Source organism: Carcharhinus amblyrhynchos, chromosome 7, assembly GCF_965287045.1.
Source record: "Carcharhinus amblyrhynchos chromosome 7, sCarAmb.v2.hapA, whole genome shotgun sequence".
Classification (NCBI taxonomy): Eukaryota; Metazoa; Chordata; class Chondrichthyes; order Carcharhiniformes; family Carcharhinidae; genus Carcharhinus; species Carcharhinus amblyrhynchos.
In genome coordinates, this window is record NC_137330.1 from 34098434 (window position 1) to 34113945 (window position 15512).

General features: G+C 42.8%; 1 protein-coding gene across 9 annotated transcripts in view; it reads left to right on the forward strand.

Annotated features, from left to right (window-relative positions):
• LOC145344862 (putative E3 ubiquitin-protein ligase RNF144A-A) overlaps positions 1-15512 on the forward strand; it is a 74885-nt gene that overhangs the window by 22046 nt on the left and 37327 nt on the right. For 8 of the 9 annotated variants that reach the window (XR_013886994.1, XR_013886995.1, XR_013886996.1 and 5 more), the window contains 2 exons: positions 12234-12307; positions 14878-15024. Coding sequence is in view for 5 of the 9 variants with exons in the window: in XM_080192112.1 (XP_080048238.1) it covers positions 14890-15024 (135 nt within the window). In the remaining 4 variants the exon portion in view is untranslated. The remainder of the gene's footprint in view (positions 1-12233; positions 12308-14877; positions 15025-15512) is intronic. The other variant, XM_080192117.1, reaches the window with a different exon arrangement.

Consider the following 15512-nt stretch of genomic DNA (forward strand, 5'->3'; position numbering starts at 1 on the left):
ATCACAGCAGGTCTGGCAGCATCTGTGGAGAGAGAATAGAGCCAACATTTTGAGTCTGGATGATGTTTTGTCAGAGTGAAGAGCAAAGAAGATCAAGAGGTTTATGCTATGGAGGGGTGGGGGGAGGTGTGGCTGTAGCAGGATAAATGCAATGTAAACGATAATGAAGAACGCTGAGAAAGGTGCTAAAAGTGTCCATTAAGTGATCAGAATATGTGAATGGCAGAACGGAGGTACAGACTGTTAAGGGACTGCCTGAGGATTGTGGCAGTTACCCTCAAGGGTAGGGAGGCCAAGATGGAGAGCGAGAATGGAGAAGTGAAAAATAGAAGTGAGAATGAACTTCCCTGTCTGAAACTGGGTGCTTCACTCAGATGCTGAATGCCTGATAGGGTTTGTTGAAGGACCTCCCCTATCACAAGTCATTTATAAACCAAAATTTTGAATTGTGGTCCAGAACTTTAGTCCTCTGTACAGATTTTTCAATAGATTTATCATTTCCATCTACGCTGCCATTAATAGCTTCAACATTTTGAATTCTAATTGTTTTGCCTCATGTCCACAACATTAAGTTTAAAAAAAATGAACTGCAACGTATCCAGTATATTGTCTTAACAATCCATTGCTAAATCTGACCGCATCAAGTTCACTTAATCCACACATCTGTCTGCAACACCAACCTGCTAGTCTAGGATCATCCCAGATGGGCAAAATAACAGCAGGTTTCTTTTATCTATTAACTTTAACCACTTTCTTCTACAATTCCACTTTCATCTCTAACAAGAAGTGTCAGGAGCTCATAGATTTTGCAGTCTCTAAGTTAGAATTGTGGCTAGGATTTTTTAGCCCTGCCTTGACAGGGCCCGCCGTGGCGGATGCAGTCGGTCAGTCAAAAGTCTGTTGACTCTTGGCGGGACTGGATGATCCCAGCAAGTAGGCGGGGTTGGAAAATCCCGTCCAGTTTATTTAGCTGTTTCCCTTGTTTTCCTCTGGCCATTTAAGCCGCCTCTCACATCGATGCCAAACACTCCCATAAAACCCTGTTTGAATTCTTCAATCAGCACTTATGATGGAGAATGGTTAGGGGAATGGAGATGTTTTGCAGTACGGCTTCTGGGACAAATATAGTAGTATGTGGCCAGGATTTTCCCAGACATTGTCAGAGACCGATGTTGGGCCAGAAAAAAAATTGTGACTGGTCCCATGATGTTTCATTGGCGAGGCGGCCTCTGATTCACCCACCATTGACAACGTAGACATGTGGGGACCCATGACACAATTTTTGAAGGCTGCCCCAGTGCACAGCAAGCAAACCTGTTCACCCTGGCACCCTCCGGGCACTTGCCTGACATGCCTGGATGCTTTTTTTTTGATGGCGAAGGCATATAATATGATTCCGACCTGTGGGCCTAATAATGATACGTAAATATATTCAAATGAAGTTCCTGACATTCAACGCATTCAACATTGGAAAACGCACCCTGTGACTGCCGGGGTGGGGCGCAATTGCATCGTGCTTTTACACATGGCTTTGCACTTCGAAATATTTTTCAGTCCAGTCACTAAACACACCGTGAATGGAGGAGAAAAATCCCAGCCTGTACGTTACATTGCATTCCACCATTAACATAGAAACTAGAAACAGGAGTAGGCCATTTGGCCCGTCAAGCCTTCCACCATTCATTTTGATCATGGCTAATCATCAAATTCAGTATCGTGATTTCACCCCCCCCCGCCCCGTTCCCTTGACCCCTTTAGTGCCAAGAGTTATATCTAATTTCTTCTTGAAATCAGATGACATTTTGGTCTCGATTACATTTTGTGATAGTGAATTCCACACGTTTGTGAAGAAAATTCTCCTCGTCTCAGTGCTAAAAGGTTTACTCCTTATCCTCAAACTATGACCCTCAGTTCTGGACACTCACACCATTGAAACATTGGGACGATTCTGCCAAAAGTGTTGAGTCGGCAGGAAAGCTGTTCTAAATCCTGACTGTTCTGTTAATTCAGCTTCTCACCAGATCTCTGCACTCTGTGCGCTGCAGATGTCCCAGTCGTGGATCTCATTAAAAACCTAGGGGAGTGGAGCCAATTGCGCCAGAATCTGACAGTTCTGGAACCCTGTGCATGTGCAGTGGCCCTGATGTGTCAGTGTCCCTGTTTGCTGGCCAGCCCAGGACTCCCGCAGTGCTGCCCCTCCAGCCCTCCCCATGGCATGATCGCAGCCCCCACAGCAATTCCCATGCCTGCTCCTGTCCTCACCGCCCCCCCCCCCCCCCCCCCCCCCAAGCCCAGAGCGCCCTGATGCCCAGGCCCCACCCCCCCCAGCAGTAGTGAACCCACACACCCTTCACCCCAGCAGACCAGCCCGTCCCAGTTGCTGCCCTCCCTCCATCCCAGACCGATCCTGTCTGCAGGGTGGCAGCGGGACCCCCCCCCCCCACCGATCACCCTTAGGCCCTGCCCACAATAGGCCCCTCCGCTTGGCACTGCCCAATGCCTGATGGGGAGTGCCAAGGTGCCCCCTAGACATGGGCACTTTGCCCCTTGGGCAGTGCTGGGGGAACAGCTGGTGCTGCCAGGGTGCCCATGCCCAGTTAGCACTACAGACTCTGCCGCCCAACCCCCTGCATGGCCCTGATTGTCCTCCCCCTTCATTCTGGCGGGGTCTCCCATTAGTTCCCCAAACGTGGGGAGCTAGCCTGAACCCCACCGGAATGAAGTATCCTGATGGGGTAGGAGATTTAATCGGGACCTGATTAATTAACATACATATTTAAAACAAATTAAAAACAGATTCAAATTACTTATCTGCCTTCCCGCCGGTTTCCAGTGTGATCTGACTGGCGACCGTTCGCTGGTTCTAGGCGTTCTCGGCATGTGTGCAAATCGTTGTTCAAAGCTGCAGACTCGCGTCTCCTATCGCGACCTGAGGGAGAGATTGCGGGTCGCAATGGGATAACCACCGCCGTTCTTTCTGAATCTACCCTACCTAACCTTGTTAGAATTTTATAAGTTTCTATTAGATTCGCTCTCACTCTTCTAAACTCCAGTGAATATAATCCTGACTGATTTAGTCTCTCCTCGTATGACAGGCCTACCACGCTAGGAATCAGCTTGGTAAACCTTTGCTGCATTCCCTCTATAGCAAGGACATCCTTCCTCAGATAAGGACACCAAAACTTCACACAATACTGCAAGTGAGGCCTCACCAACTTCCTATACAATTGCAGCAAAACATCCCTATCCTTACGCTCAAATTCTCTCACTATGAAGGCCAACATATAATTTGCCTTTACTGCCTGCTGTACTTGCACCTTTACTTCCAGTGACTGATGCACTAGCGTACCAAGGCCTTGCTGAGTATCCACCTCTCTCAATTTACACATATTCAAGTAACAATCTGCAGACCACTGTTAACTTACATTATTTGTGAAAGATATTCTTAATGGAAATCAAGGTAAAAATTGTTTGTCAGAATATAGCCTGTTTAATACTTACTGTATCCAACATCCAGCTTCAGTATAGTGGGAACACACTTGAAATTAGTTTGGTTGATTAATGCACTAACTTCAGGGCTGTGAAGTGACTGCCAGCATTATTCTGCAGCTTTTATTGGGTTATCACTAATTCATAACTTTGTGCTTTCATGTGATTTTTTTTTTAAATGCTTTTCATTTTTCTGCCCTCTTCACTTGGATACAATGACTCAATTGGAATAAAATTCTATGAGCATGCTCATAGGATCATAGAACCCCTACAGTACAGAGGGACACCATTTGGCCCATCGAGTCTGTACTGACCACATTCCACTCTGGACCAGATACGTTACTGAACTGCATGGGAACCTTTCCAGAATGCAGTTTTATTTTGCGGTTTGCTAATACCAGAACTGGATAGTTTCCTTTCCCTATGCATCTTATATTGCAGATATGTTTCTATATTTTATTTTGTTCTATTTTCCAGAGTTTGCATATTTCTAAGGTTCGCGTTTATGCTAGCATTAATATTTAAGAAAATTAGTTTTGTGAACCTCCATAGACTCGTGTATTCTTAAAGCAAAGTTGAGTCATTTATCCTATTACCCACAAAAGGAAGAGAGGTATTCTTTGAATTCTGTATTGAATCACCTCCAAGCTGTAGTGCAGCTGTGTCCTTCCCTTTCCCATCCTGAATGCTGAATCAGTGAGTGATGGGAGTGGGTGCTCCACTTAAATCCCTTGCGCAGTCAGCTTTCTGAACTCCAGGCAGTTTTCAGTAATTGGCTGTTCAACTGCTTTAGCCTATGAGCTGCTGTGAAGCAGATCTCAATGTCAATACTCTCAGATACAGAAAAGGTTGCATGAGTGGAGGAGAAATCAGAGAAAAAGAATTTGAGGGGGTGGGGGAGGAAAAGATAAAGGCATGGTGGATTTCCTAATCATCTTTAGGTGCATCTAAATTTACCTGAAGTTGTATGATGAACAACACAAACAGAAAATGCTGAAAAATCCCAACAGGTCTGACAGTTTCTGTGGAGAGAGAACTGAGCCTACGGGCGCGATCTTACTGGCCATTCATGCTCCTGATGCAGCGAGTTGGAGAATTTAGCACCCAGCCAAATCTCCATTCACCGCAGCGGGATTGGAAAATCCCACCAGTGTGAACAACCATAACATCACAGTCAAAGTTTGGAGTCTGGATGACTCTTTGTCAGAGCTCTAATTTGCATTTATATTTTATGATGAGCACTTGTATTAATGTCAAGGTGATTGTCATGGTACCTCTCTTCAATGTGAGGAAGTTGACAGTGGTATTTTAGAGGTGTGTTACTGAACCAAACTTGGTATTGCAACTAAATTGAAGGGAGCTCAAAAAAACAGTTGAAGCTTCAATAAATCTCATTAGTAATCCACCTTCTTTGCACTCGGAGCCTTTGTTTCATTAAACCAAACGCATTACACTGTTCCTATTAATAAAATTTCTACAATTTGATATTAAATAATCCTTTAATTTCCTGATTATAATGCCTTCAGTCCTTTACATGATAAAATATTTGAGTGGGCTGCAGCGTTGCATTTAAATCCTTTTTTAAAATGTCAACATTTGGATGCAGTACCTGTTAAGCGTGTTAAGAGCTCTGCCAGGCTTTTATAATGTAAAAAATCCTGTCACTTGACATTAACAGATATAAAAATAGTTGCATTGTGCCATGGTGATTTGACTCAGCAATGTACGTCATACATTAGTCACACAGGTGGCTCAGCCACAACTTGTGTGCTGTCTTGTTGAGGATGATTATTTAGATTGCAAAAGAAAAAGCTCAAGGATAATGAGCCTATGTCCTGGCATGAAGGATCAGCTAATCATAGCAGACAACAACAGAAGTGGAGAGAAAATTAAAATGCATGTAAGTCCCCACTTGCCCCTCACTACAGAGAATATGAACCAGTGTTTTCTCCTCCCCATTGAAAAAGGTTGCTGACCCTGACTCTCCACTTTTACAGCCCTTACCTGGAAGTGTTGCCTAGCCTGTCAGCCAGGATTCCTAGCTGAATAGTATCCCTTTTGATTTTTTTTTTTAAATGCTGTTATGCCAAGAGAGACAGCTAGCCTCCTCTCCCTCATCACAGATGACAGTCTTCAGCTAACTGATTCACCTCCATGTGATATCAAGAAATGGCTGAAGGCAGTGGACACTGCAGAGGCTATGGGCCCTGACAACGTTCCAGCAACAGTACTGAAAACTTGTTCTCCAGAACTTGCTGCGCCCCTAGCCAAGTTGTTCCAGCACAGCTACAACACTGACATCTATCCGGCATTGTGGAAAATTGCTCAGGTATGTCCTGTGCACAAGAAACAGGACAAATCCAATCCAGCTAATTACCCATCCCATCAGTTTATTCTCAATCATCAGTGAAGTGATGGAAGGGATCATCAGCAGCATTATCAAGCGGCACTTGCTTAGCAAAAACCAGCTCACTGATGTTCAGTTTTGGTTCCACCAGGGTTCACTCAGCTCCTCACCTAATTGCAGCCTTGGTTCAAGCACAGACAAAAGTGCTGAATTTCAGAGGTTAGTTGAGAGTGACTGCCCTTGACATCAGGGCAGCATTTGACTGAGTGTTGAATCAAGGAGCCCAGCAAAACTGGAGACAATGGGAACTAGCACAAAGGAAGATTGTTGTTGTCCAATTTCAGAACTGCTCCTCAATCTCCTTGGCCAATGATACGACTCTGAGTGATTGCTTGTCTCTGAAACTGCATGGAACTCGGTATTTTTGGCAGCGCTTTGCTTTGCAGTTAATCTCTCTAGTAATTTGCAGTTTTGAAGATTGCTGATTTAATTGCTAAGCTGAATACGTGACCAATTAACGCAGTAATTTGCAGCATCACAGATGACTATTGAGGTTAACTATAAAGCAAAGCAAAGCACAGCCAAAGGTACAGAGATTCAAACAGCAAGCAACTTCCAACATAAGCACAAATTTGTTAACATAGGACCCTGGCTTCACTTACCACAGGCAGCTTCATGGTATAGACTCAACTAAGGTAAAACAATTTTTGCCACTTTTAGAAGGAGAGAAATCATGTAGCTCCAAAGTTGTTAACCAATCTCCATAATTAGGGTGAGAAGTATTTTATTTTACTAGCAAAGGACTACTACAATTAGAATTACAGAATACTAGATAACGCAGGATGTTCTTAAAACACCACAATTCTCATAGAATTTGCACCTACCTAAGCCTTGGTATTTAATCATTGCAGCATTCCTTGCCAGACATTGGAGCAAAGAGACCTCGGACTGAACTTTCACTGTTGTGTGGAGGCAGGACCAGGAGCGAATTTAGAGAATCTCACAGCAGGGATCCTCCTGAACAGCATCCTTCCTCCGAGCAAACTTCCAGGATTCGAATGGCACCAGCTATTCACCTGGCATTGGAGCATATTGGTGACACCTCCCAAGACTTTGCCAATAGTGCATAGGCCCCTAGCTGAGGCCAAAGCCCAGCCGTCACCTGGAGGCGACCTCCCATGGCAAACCAGAGGGGTAATAAGACCATCTTTATCCCTCCTTCCACAAAGATAATCGGATAGCTGTGGCCATATGTTTTTTAACAACTAATGAGGACCCCCCCCTTCTGAGATGCTCTCCTATTCTCCTACTTGCATCAACTGAATCAACCTCTCCTGGTAGGATTGTTAGCCAGACATCACTGCACCAGGTTTCCTAGTTGTCCACCATCTCTAGTTGGACTTTAAAAGTTGACTGCCACCAGGACAACCATGGCCACTTCCAGGTTTCTGACCCAGAATTGAACCCAATCTCTGGATCCCAACCATCTTGGTAAAGTACCTTGAATTACTGGGTCAGCAGACTGGATCAAATTGCACTTTCCAGACAAACTATTAGCTATGCTTTATCCTCCAAGGGGACAAATCAGAAATCTGATCCAACTTGAGTTGCAATTAGATACAACCAGTATAGTTGCTGACTACATCTTTACTTGCTGAGATTTCTTACCTCTTAAAGCTTTGCATCCCCAACCTTCACTTTGAGATATTTTGCTCCTTTTTGTTTCCTTCTTTTAAGATTGCTTTCTGGCTTTCCTTTGCTCTCCACTTTGTGAACATCCTATTAGATTTCTTCCCATTGGAATACTGTCTGGACTCCCCACCCACTCCGTATGTGTAAATTCTTACTATACTTCTATTCTTCTTCCTCGTTTATGAATTAGAGTATATTTTCATACACCCAGTATCTTGTAATGCAGCAAGCCTTAGCATCAAACAAAAACCTGGCTTGCTGGATATGCTGCAAGTGACAGAACAAGGCTCACAGGGCCCAATTCCCCCAAAAGACTCTAAATGTTGAATTGACGGGAAAAGTAGTATAATTCACGATTTGTTTTCTCGGGAGTTCAGCCTCAAATCTCCCGCGCTCAGAGGTCACAATCATGAATATCAGTAAAAGCTTGGGGAGCGGGGCCTATTCACACTAGAGTCTGACAGTTCCAAAACTCTGAGCAGACCGCAATTAGGCTGGCCAGCAAACTGCAATCTGGCAGTTTGGGACCACTGTGCACGCACAAACATTCCCAAACTAGCCTGGACCCCTCCCCCTGTCTCAGAACACAACAATCATCACCCTCCCACCCCTCCCAGGAGTCAGATGTGTACCCTCCTCTGGAAGGCAGGACCCCCACCCCAACTCACTTCAAACGCCAGCCTCCCTCCAGCCCCAAACGATCCTACTGGCAGTGGGACCCCTCACCCCCACCAATCACCCCTGGGCCCTGTCCACATAGGCCTTGCTCTCTGGGTATGGGCACTTTGCCCCTTGGGCAGTGCCAGGGGGCATCATCCCCCCCACCATTCGACCCCTCCAAGGAAGTCCCGATTGCCCACTCCACAGTGGCCTCCCGCTAGTTTCCCACAAGTGGGGAGCTACCCTGAACCCTGCCTGAGTGAAATGCTCCTAGTGGGGTGGGAGATGCTATTGGGCCCAGAGAATTCAATAGATTAAAAATAGATTTAAATCACTTGTCTTCTTGCCGTTTCCAGCACGGTCCTGAACGCACCTGCTCTCCAGCTGTGGGAGATGCGCATGCATCAGGAATGCATGAGCGAATCCCGCAAAATGACCAACAAAAACATGCGCATCAGGAGGGGACAATCAGGACCACAATCTTTCCCCAGTACTTATGGGGTCACTCTCTAGAATGAAGTGAAGAGAGAAACTGTAAATGTATCTTTTGAAGGTTGATGAGGAATGAAAGGAAATTAAATACTTATCTTTCAAAAACCAAATAAATTCATTCCTTCTTACGTGTAGACAAGAGTGTTTTTGCAGGGACTATTCTCAGTGTTGTCCAATCTGCTCACTGCTCAGGCAAATTGGTGCTGTTCATTTTTAGAGCCAGACATTACTGAATTGTGTTAAAGTTACCGCAATTGGTCTGAAATATAGGAGTTCCTTGCTAGACCACTATCTGCTGTCTGTCCCTCACTGAGCAAGAAAGAATCAATAACACTGCTGTTGGATAGGAGTCACACATCAATCGGACCGTAGTTGTATTTATCGGAACATAGTTCTGTTGTCGGATTTCTAGAGACCTGGATGCTGAAGGACCATTCTTTCAATGAAAGATGAAAAATAACCCACTGTTTATTACCTCCTCTTTTCCTGTTTGCTCTGCCACATTTAGATCTGTGGAACTGCTATGAAAACAGGCTGACCTTCTAAAGGTCAGTGGCCTGACTGCTCTTGAAGTTTTCTTAGGGAATCTAGTGGAACAGTGGATGCTAACGAAATAGTTTGATTTTGTTTAGTTGGTAGTTGGTGATTTTGAGCTACATGAGCAACGGACAGCACTGTATGGCTGTCAATGAAGTGCATTTTTGGCAAGCTGGTATGCTTCAGTGACAGGCAAATGTGTTCAACCTTTATCTAAGGAGATCTGTTGAAATGTGGAGTTGAAAGGAATAGAGTGCAATTGGCATAAAAGGAGAATTTAAAGGAGGTTGACAAGCTAAAGATCTGTTAGATGTCTACGCTGTTTGAAAATGCCAGATGACAGAGAAGGCAATGGTCAAAATATAAAAGCCAATACATTGAGATTTGTTGATTCTTTTCAGTCTCCAAGCCCTGTAATTGATCAATTCTGGTAAAATAGAGACCGGTTACTTTTAAAGAAATTAGATTTTTTTTTGAAATAAATTGGAGCAGTCAGAAACAAGAAGCTTCAGTTAACAGCCTCCTTTGAGAGGCTTACTTTGCAGACAGGTTGATTTACGAAATGCTTTTGAAACTGTTCTGCCAGTACGTGTGGGGGGGGGGGGGGGGGGGAATGGGGTGTGGGGGTGGCAGGGGGTTTAGACAAAGTCTTGACCTTCATTTTGCTGTTTAACTGGGGCCTATTACTGCACACTTTATGTATGTTTGGACGAGACCCCCAAGCCAATAAGAGCAGTAGATCATGAGGGAATCTGCTTTGTTAGGTGAAGTGAACTGTTGACTTTTTGAATGACATTTTAATAGTTACTATTAGTTCTTCCTATCAACTCTTGTCTGTGTCTTGGTGTTTATTTGAACATTAAGAGATATGAAGTATTTGAAGGCTGTTATTGGTGCTTTAAGGATTTGTCTGACTGATACTTTCATAAAGTCATTGAAACAGCAGATTTTTTCCAAAGGAATTTCTGAACATTTTTTTTTCCCCTCAAGAATTTCCACAGTTGCCATCATTATTAAATGGCATTGATCATGTACACAATGTATTCTGGGTAAACAAGCATGGAAGGGGCATCAGTGGGCATTGTGTTGGTATGAGGGGCCTTGGGGGTAGTCTTTTGGGGGTCTTGAGTTGATGTGAAGGTTATGAATGGCCATTGTGTGTGTATGTGGAGTGGGATAGGGTGAGGTGGTGTGAGGACTAACTTATTACAACTGAGATGAAGCCCTAAAGAATGGGGAAAGTCCTTCCAACCAGCCTGCCTTGCGCTTGCCTGCCCAGGATTTGCTTTGGGGTCAGCTAGCCTGACTCCACCAAAGAGCGAAAATTGTTGTGTGACTGGGCACTTTAAAATGAGGCAGGGTTGGGAAATTTCACAACTTGACTTACTGCCTTGGTAGTGAAAATCCAGCCCCATGTCTTGTAGATCATTAGGGTGAAATTCTAACTCATTCAAAACCCACCCATTTACACAAGGTTAAAATTGGATCTGTAGTTTCTAATTATTGTTGACCAGCTCCCAAAAGTCTTAAGTTTTTCTCTGTAGGTTGGTTTCAGGCCCATAACCAACTCTGTTGAGGAGGTGCTTATCTTTGAAAGAGGAGGGAAGGAAATTGGGACTGAGAAAAGAATTAGATCTGAATCTTGGATTTCTAACCAATAAAAATTGTGTTTCAACCCATTCTACTAAGTCGATTTATTATGTTTGTGTTTGATAGTTATTTGGCTCATTTATAATACAAAGTACATAATATGACTTTTGATTTAATAAAACAATGTTTGTAGAATTGACCTTTGTTCATTCTTCATTATAAACCATGAAATTCTATGAATTCTGTCTACTGTTGACCAATCAGTTACTTCTGTTTTCTGGAGGCCACGTGCTGGTGAAATGGGCAGCCACATGGCAGGTGCAACTTAATGTGGAGAAGTGCAGAATTATGCATTTTAGTGCAAATGATGTAAAAAAGCAATTTAAACTGGTACAATTTTAAAGGAACAGAGACTTCTGTATATGCACAAATCTTTGAACTTGGAAGAACCATATGAGATGGCAGTTTTTTAAAATAAGATCCTTGGCTTTATAAAAAGACACAGAAAACTAGAGGCTTCCTTGTTTTTGAGTCTCCGTTTGAGTGGTAACCAAATCGAGGCACCACTGTTTAGCAAAGATATCAAGGCCTTGGGAAAGGTCCAGAGGAGATTTACGTGAGTCACACCAGGGACGAGGAACTTCCGCTTCAGTTAGAGAAAAGTTGATGTTTGCTTTAAGGTGAATGACAGAGTTAAGGGAAGGTTTAATAATGCTTTTCAAAATCCTGAGGGGTTTTGAAAAAGTAAATAAGGAGAAACACTTTCCAACAGCATAAAGGCTAGTAATCAGAGGATACAGGTTTACGGTTATTGGCAAAGGAATCAGAGATGAGGTGAGATTTTTTTGTTTATGATCTAGAATGAGGTGCCTGAAAGGGAGGTGTGCAGCTTCAGTTACAACTTTCGAAATGAAATTGGATAAATGCTTAAAGGAAAAGCTTATGGCACGATGGTGAAAGGGGAGGGGAATTCAACTAATTGGATAGCTCTGTCGAGATTTGACAGAAGCACAATGGCCTCAATGGCCTCCTATATGAGTCTAGAACATTTGAATTTTTGCACTAAAAGAATAAAATTATTTGGTAATTCAAATTAAGAAGTAATTAATAACATGGCAGAGTGGGAATATAGTGCTTGAAAATATTGAACTTTCAGAAAGCTGTAAGACATGGTCTGTAATGTTTAAATAAATTAATTTTTGTGGCACTGGTTTCAAAGCATCATTCTGCACAAAAATTATTTGACATTATTTGTGATTGTATTAATAAAACAATTGTATCTAAGAGTAATAGAAGCGTCAACTTTGGAAAAACAGAGAGACTTCCAAGAATATTTTGACTTAGACAATCCACAATGTGATCATTGTAGTGTGATTCTGAAGGTCTCCAAAACTGCTTTTCACAACTTTCTGCTTGTCAATTTCAGGTCAGTTTCATGATACGTTTAAGATCAGCCACCAATGACTTTGTTCGCCAGCTTGTTTGGAATTTGGCCCATCAGTAAGTAGATTACTGCAGCTAAATTTGGATTAATGGTAAAGAATTTATATAAGAGTAAAACTGATTCATATAACAATTTACTAGGCATTAAAATGGCCAAGGGGAAAGTCATTATGCAAGTATTCTGAAGTCATACTGTGAGTACAAGATGCAAGAGACAATAGTAGCTGGTGGGAACACAAGATTTGAAAGGAATGCTAATAGTGGAATATTATTTGTAAGTGTTATGCTCCTGTTCAAGAAAAGATATAAGGATAAACACAATTACAGACTAGTCAATCTAACCTCAGTGGTAAAAGTTTTTGGGAACAGTCTGGGACAAAATTAAGAGTAACTTGGACTGAGTGCATTAATTAAGGAAAGCCAGCACAGATTTGTTCAGGGATTTAACTGACTTGCTGGAGCTTTTTGATGAGCTAATAGAGAGCCTTGATGGTGGTAAGTGGTCGATGTGGTGTACATGGAATTCTGAAAGGTGTTTGTAAAAGTGTCACAGACTTGTCAGCAAAATCGAAAAGTATGGAATAAAAAGGACAGTGACAGCATTGACAAGAACTTGGTTGAATGACGGAAAACAGAGTAGTAAAGAACAGTTGTTTTTTGGACTGGAGGAAAGTATGGTAGAGTGGGTGTTGGGTGAACCAGCATCTGTTCTTTAAAAAGAGCACAATTTCAATTGGGCGGTGGGGGGGGAGTGGCGGGGACAGAGAAACTTGACGGTTGACATCCAGAAGCCTGCAAAGGTGATGAAGGTATTTTAAAGAGCAGTGAGATCCTCAGTTTTATAAATATGGCTGTATTTTATGGCCACAGAGCAAGCCCCTCACCTTCGCTGATAGGTATAATGAGGCAGCACAAGTTTTAAAAAAAGGCTTGCTGCCAACCCCAGGGCTGCTAGTGAAGATGGCAGCATTTGTGTGATTTTTGAGTCCAATTTTTTTTAATTTTTTGCTTTCAGTAAAAAAAAAGACAGATTTAAAGCAGAAGATCTTTAAATTTGTAGCCGTGACCAACTTCCTGTTGCTGCATAACATCACTACCTACACTCACTGCCCACCAGCCCACCACCAACTTTTCCACCATATTTTTTGACACTCAGTTAAAAAAAATTTTGGAGGTGGGTTCCACAAAGTCAGCTCACCCATCAGCAACATTGACCTTCAAGAAATCAAAAAAAAGGAATCGCTCCCTAACCAGGTACTCAGAGAATGCTCCCCCTCCGCTTCCATAGACTTCCCAAAAGAAGCTGCCCCCACCTTCCTGACAGTGCCAGCTGACATCACCCCTTGTATTGGGGCATTGCCTGGGTATGCCCGCCCCCCCCCCCCCCCCCCCCCCCCCAATTCACCGCACCTTCAAAAGGATATCAAGGCCTTGGATAGGGCACAAAGGTGACTTATTAGAATCATAGAATCCTACAGTACAGACGGAGGCCATTCATTCTATCGAGTCTGCACCAACCACAATCCCATTCTATCACCATACCCCATGCATTTACCCTACCCCCTGACACCAAGGGGCAATTTAGCATGGCCAACCCACACATCATTGGACTATGGGAGGAAACCCACACAGACATGGGGAGAACATGCAGGCTCTGCACAGACAGTGACCCAAGTTTGAATTCAGACTTAGGTCCCTGGCGCTGTGAGGCAGCTGTGCTAACCAATGTGCCACCGTGCTGCCCGGTGAATGACTGGGAGAGTTAGGCGTTTCAATTAGGTGGAGAGTCTAGAGGGGCTGGGATTGTTCTCCTTTGAACAGAGAAGGTTGCTTGAACATTTAATAGAGACATTCAAAACAATTAATAATTTTTGTAAGAGTAAGGGGAACTGTTTCCACTGACAGAAGGACCAGTCACTAGAGGGTACAGATTAATGTGGTAATTGGTAGAAAAGCCATAAGCGAGATGAGACAGTGAGTTATGATTCAGAATGTACTGCCTGAAAGGATGGCAGAAGCATATTCAGTAATACTTTCAAAGGAAAATTTGCTTCATACTTTAAAGGGAGAGAATTGTAGAGTTATGGGCGAAAGGTCAACACTGCGCAAATAGATAATGCTTTCACCGGCATAGTGAACCAAGTAATCTCGTTGAATGGCAGAGTAGACTCGATGGCTAAATGGCCTACTTCTGCACCTATGTCTTATGGTCTTAATTGACCTCCTTCTATGGTGTAAGATTTTATGATAAACTTCCAAGAAAGGGTTTTGCTTGCTTAGCAGCACTACAGTTGTCATACACGAGCAAATTAGTTGAGGCAACCAATTTGTTTTTGAAAATGGGAACATTTAGTTTAATTAAGAAAGCCCATGGTTGATGCAGGCATGCAAACCACCAACTGATAAATGTGACATTTATCTGCCACAGTAAGATATGCAAATTGCACTGTAAAGGAATTCAAATGAAACAATGACTTTGTCAGTTTGGATAATAGTCGGAATGTCGGTATCACATCACTTTAGTCTTATTTGTATTATATTTTTCCTTCAATACTGACAATAACTTTCTACTAGAAGATAATCAAATTTTTTAAGTTATAGCGAATTCATTGTTTTCTGTCTTCCAGATTCAGCTTAGAATGACAACGCCAAGATATAGGCCTACTTGGGACCTGGCACTGGACCCCCTTGTATCTTGTAAATTGTGCCTTGGGGAATACCCATTGGAGCAAATGACAACATTGTCACAGTGCCAATGCATATTCTGTACCCTGGTTGGTATGCTGTTTATTTGCTGTTTAATGTATTGCACTCTTTAAACCATTTTGCATTGCTTGTGACATTTAAGATAATTTGATTTAGTATTGAAATTTTTCTGTGTATCGTGTCAAATCAGTCAAGTTTGATTTGAAATGTTACAGCAAAATATGTTCTTCAATCCTGATGTCTGTAGCATTTACATATCTCTCTGTTCACTAAAAATCATGAAATGTGAAAATTGCTTTGGGTATAAACATATGGGAAGATTAGAATCATCCCCACAGTGCAGAATGAGGCCATTTGGTTTCTCATGCCAGGGGACTGATTATGTGAACAAAAAATGGCCCAGGAAGATTGCAGTGTGCTGGCTGCTGGGTGGGAATTTGATTTTTTTGTCTCCCGCCCACCAGCATAGCAAGGTAGGAAAATCGCACCCCAGAAGTTCCATTCTGATTATTCAGTGCTGTCTTTTTGTTTCATTTCAAAGAGATACCTGCCTGTC